Genomic DNA, 3732 nt, shown 5'->3' with positions numbered 1-3732 from the left:
ACGAATGATTGTTTACCAACACTGTGAACTCAGTATGCCCACTCACTCTATACAGCGGATGACACCAACCTGTATAAAGCCGCATCTAAGCTTCCATTCAGAAATCGAGACGCCATCCCGCGGATGGCAAGCAAGAATAGGCAAAGTACAAGATCAAGAAAGCGCCGTCAGATTCGACTAATGTGTGCTACCGGTTGTCTGTTCGAAAAATGACAGTGCAAAGGTGTAAGGCAGCTTGGCGTCAGCATTTCCGAACGTTATTTTTAAAATATATTTTTAAAGAATGAGAAAATACGAGGCACTGCGCGTTTCGTCACGTCTGCGATGCGTTCATGCTTTCGCTGCACAGTTTTCAGCAATAATGCAATCAGTTGACAGTTTACACACACGAGACAACTATTTCCAGTAACAAAATAGCCCAGCTGTTTAGTAGGGCAGTACTCGCCACTACGCAGCACGCTGTCACAAAAAAACTTTGCACAGGCGCTGCAGTCCTCTGTATTGAGCTTAAGCGGGCTTAAGCGTCCACAATGGCAGTACACAACGTGCATGTAGCGACCATGCCACACCCACGCTCGCGATGCTCAGACAAGAACATCTTCATATTCACGTTCATATCAACATTTCATAAAGCTTGAGCGCGTGCAGACTTCAGATATATCTAAAAGGAGTCTAAGTGGCAGCGAGCAAGCATTGCGCAGTGAACCAACACCATTCCTCCACTGCCGTAATTACATAGTATTCGCTCTTTGAGACGGAAGTAATAAAATCCTATAGTGCAGAAGAAACGACTAATAACAGTTATCTGCGTTCGAGGCGATATTTCACAGAAACAAGTTTCCGTTCAACAAGTCAAAGTGCTGTTCGATGAGAAAATGTGCAAATGTGCACGATACCACACTGAGCAAAGTTTCTTAACAGGCAAAATAACCTCGAAAGAAGAGCGCGACACGCTCATATCTGTAGTCAAAGTCCAGTTCAGTTGTCTGCGACTTAATTTGATTCCAAGGAAGTCGCCTAATTGGTATCCAAAATGTCACAAGATGAATGTTTCGAAAAGAAAGCCAGTAAGGATAACAGACCGGAAAGGTGGCATCAAGCTTCGGGTCAGAAGGATACAGTCAGGAAATGCTATGCGGCCGGGAATTCTCTGGGAAGTGGCGTCCCTGCAACGGCATGAATGGGCTGGTGTCCACCACCGCTGACACGGTTCCCACTGGCGACGCCTCAAACAGTGCTTCTGATAATTTGTCCGGTAGGACGGTGCGGTCCTTGGTGTCCGGCAGGCGCATCGCAAAGAAGGCCGCCGCGGCGCACGGCAGAGACATAACGCCCAGCGGCACTGAGGACACCGGGAGGACATCCCAGTACACAGCCAGGGGCATCGGGATGCTCGCGGCCGCCGAGAAGGCCGTGCAGAGCGCCAGTCCCGAGCAGCGCACCACCGTGGGGTAAACTTCTGCTGCGTACAGCGTGCCGATGGTCTGCGACGCGTCCACGCTAATGCTCGCCGAAAGCAGCAGGGCTGCACTCAGACCGATGTGGTCGTCGCTGATCGAGCTGGCCATTAAGCTGAACGCGGCAGCAAAGAAAAGCGCGCCAGCCTGCGAGAGCCTGCGACCCAGGTGCGCAGCGGACACGATGGCGGCCAACCCAGTGGGGACTGACAGCACTGAGCACAAGGCCAGCAGGCCGGCAGGATAGAAGTTCAGGTAGTGGATCTTCAGCGATGCGAGTTGCGAGGTCAACGCAGTCACTGTCCAGAAGTAGTACAGGATGATGCTGTTCCAGCGGCCCAGCACGCACACTGTCTCGCAGCAGGCAGCCTCGGGAGCAACCTCGGAGCAGCAGCGTTCCAGGTCGCGGCGCGCACGCGCCCACTGGCGGCGCACTTCGAACAGGTTCTCGCCGTTCAGCGTGGCTGCGTGTAGGATGACTGCTTCGGCCTCTTCCATGTGGGCTCGCGCTAGAAGCCAGCGCGGAGACTCCACAAAGTTTGCAATGAAGCGTAGCATCATGAAGCATGGCACCATGCTGGCCAGCTGCAAGACGTGCCAGCTGAACTGCAGCCACATGAAGGCGGCCGCGATGACAGCGCCGAAAACCCTGCCCATCATCACCACCATTGAATACAGCGTGCGTCGTTCAGGCGCAATGACTTCCACCACGAGGACGAAGCTGGTGTTGAAGAGCGTGCTCGCGGCGGCCCCCAGAAGGAAGCGCATGGCGAGAAAGCTGTTTACGATGGCAGATAGCAGGATTACCAGGCCTGCAGCCTGAATCACAACTACCGAGAACTGCACCACCGGCTTGCGACCCCATCGGTCTGCCAGAGGACCCGTCACGAGCAGCGCGCAGATGGCACCTGCCGAAAACGCACAGCAACTCAGCGGCATGATCCAAGCACGCTCGCACACCAGGCCGAACTCTTGGACTACAGAGTTACCGTAGGCGGAGGGCGCGTATTCCCAGCTTGTGCAGGGCGCCGTAGGTAAGTCCGATGAGTTCCATTCCGCGTACATGCGACATCGACTGAAGCGGCCATCTTCGGTGCGCGGTATCATATGGCGCTTCCATTGCACGTCCGAGATGTTGCGCACGTTCTTGGGCCTGGCACACCAGTGGTCGACATCGTGCTGGGCGATCTGCAGCGGCAGCGTGTAGAAAGGCAGCACTAAGGCGGCCAGCATGCCGAAGTGGAACGTGGCTGCCTGGAAAGGGCCATGCCTGCCCATTAACAGTGACGCGTCTTCGCGCCGCACCGTGCTAGCTGTGGCTATCGGTGGTAGGGTGGCCGGATGGTCCTGCTGCAGGCTCAGCGAGGTGCGCGATAGCGAGCGTCGGCTCTGAACAACCGACTGCATGCTGTCCTGAAAGTCGCGCTGCTCGCTTCGCTGATGCTGCTCGGGCGATGGCCTCTTCTCCGATGGTCTCGTGCGCTCCTCGGACCCCATGCTTGACGGCGCTGTGGACGTAGGGGCCCCACTGCCTTGTCGCTGTTGGACGGGCTGCTGTGTCTGGTTGGTGTTGCTACTGGCCGAGGACGAGCGCAGACGGGTCAGCAGAGGGGACAAGAGCCCCTGACCTTTGCCTCCCCAGTGGCCAGAAAATGCGCGCTGGCGCAGGGACCGCAAAGCCATAAGCTCACCCAGGGACGTGCTTCTCGTCACTGCTGTCGGGTAGGACGCGCCCAGCTTCAGTGGGCGCTCGGAGCCGCGGGGGTTTGCCGGCAGCGAATATTGACGCGAAGACGATGGAAGCTGGGGAGACGAATGGAGGGACTCCGATGAACGGGTGGGATTTGGATGCACCGCAGTCCGGGACGTGCGAGTCGCTGGCAACGCAGTGACCGACTGTTCTGGTGCAGCCGAGATAGCCGAGGGGTACGTTGGTGTTGGAGGAAACGTCAACTGCGTCGCCAACGGTGCGGTAGCGCCGAGGGTTGCTGGTGCCCGCAGTGACTGCAGCGACTGCAGCGACCTCGACCTGGGACGAAACGTCAACTGCGTAGACGACGGTGCGGTAGCGCCGAGGGCTGCTGGTGCCCGCAGTGACTGCAGCGACCCCGACCTGGCTAGTTGCGTCCCTGATGGTAGCGACGATGTGCGATGAAATGACCGCGTCCTGCGTGTAAAGCTGCTACCAGATGGCGTATCATGCCGCGTCAGCGATGACGGCTGCACCTCCGATGGCGGGGTCTGGAAGCCGGAGTTCCTCCGGACCGGCTTAGAG

General features: G+C 57.1%; 1 protein-coding gene across 1 annotated transcript; it reads right to left on the bottom strand.

Annotated features, from left to right (window-relative positions):
- Positions 1-1095: 1095 nt before the first annotated feature.
- Positions 1096-3157, bottom strand: LOC144096921 (solute carrier family 22 member 7-like). Its single transcript, XM_077629735.1, has one exon. The coding sequence runs from the start codon at positions 3138-3140 to the stop codon at positions 1122-1124; it is 2019 nt and encodes a 672-aa protein (XP_077485861.1). The 5' UTR covers positions 3141-3157; the 3' UTR covers positions 1096-1121.
- Positions 3158-3732: the final 575 nt, after the last annotated feature.

Source organism: Amblyomma americanum, chromosome 7 (assembly GCF_052857255.1).
Source record: "Amblyomma americanum isolate KBUSLIRL-KWMA chromosome 7, ASM5285725v1, whole genome shotgun sequence".
Lineage (NCBI taxonomy): Eukaryota > Metazoa > Arthropoda > Arachnida > Ixodida > Ixodidae > Amblyomma > Amblyomma americanum.
This window is presented reverse-complemented; position numbering and strand designations above follow the sequence as displayed.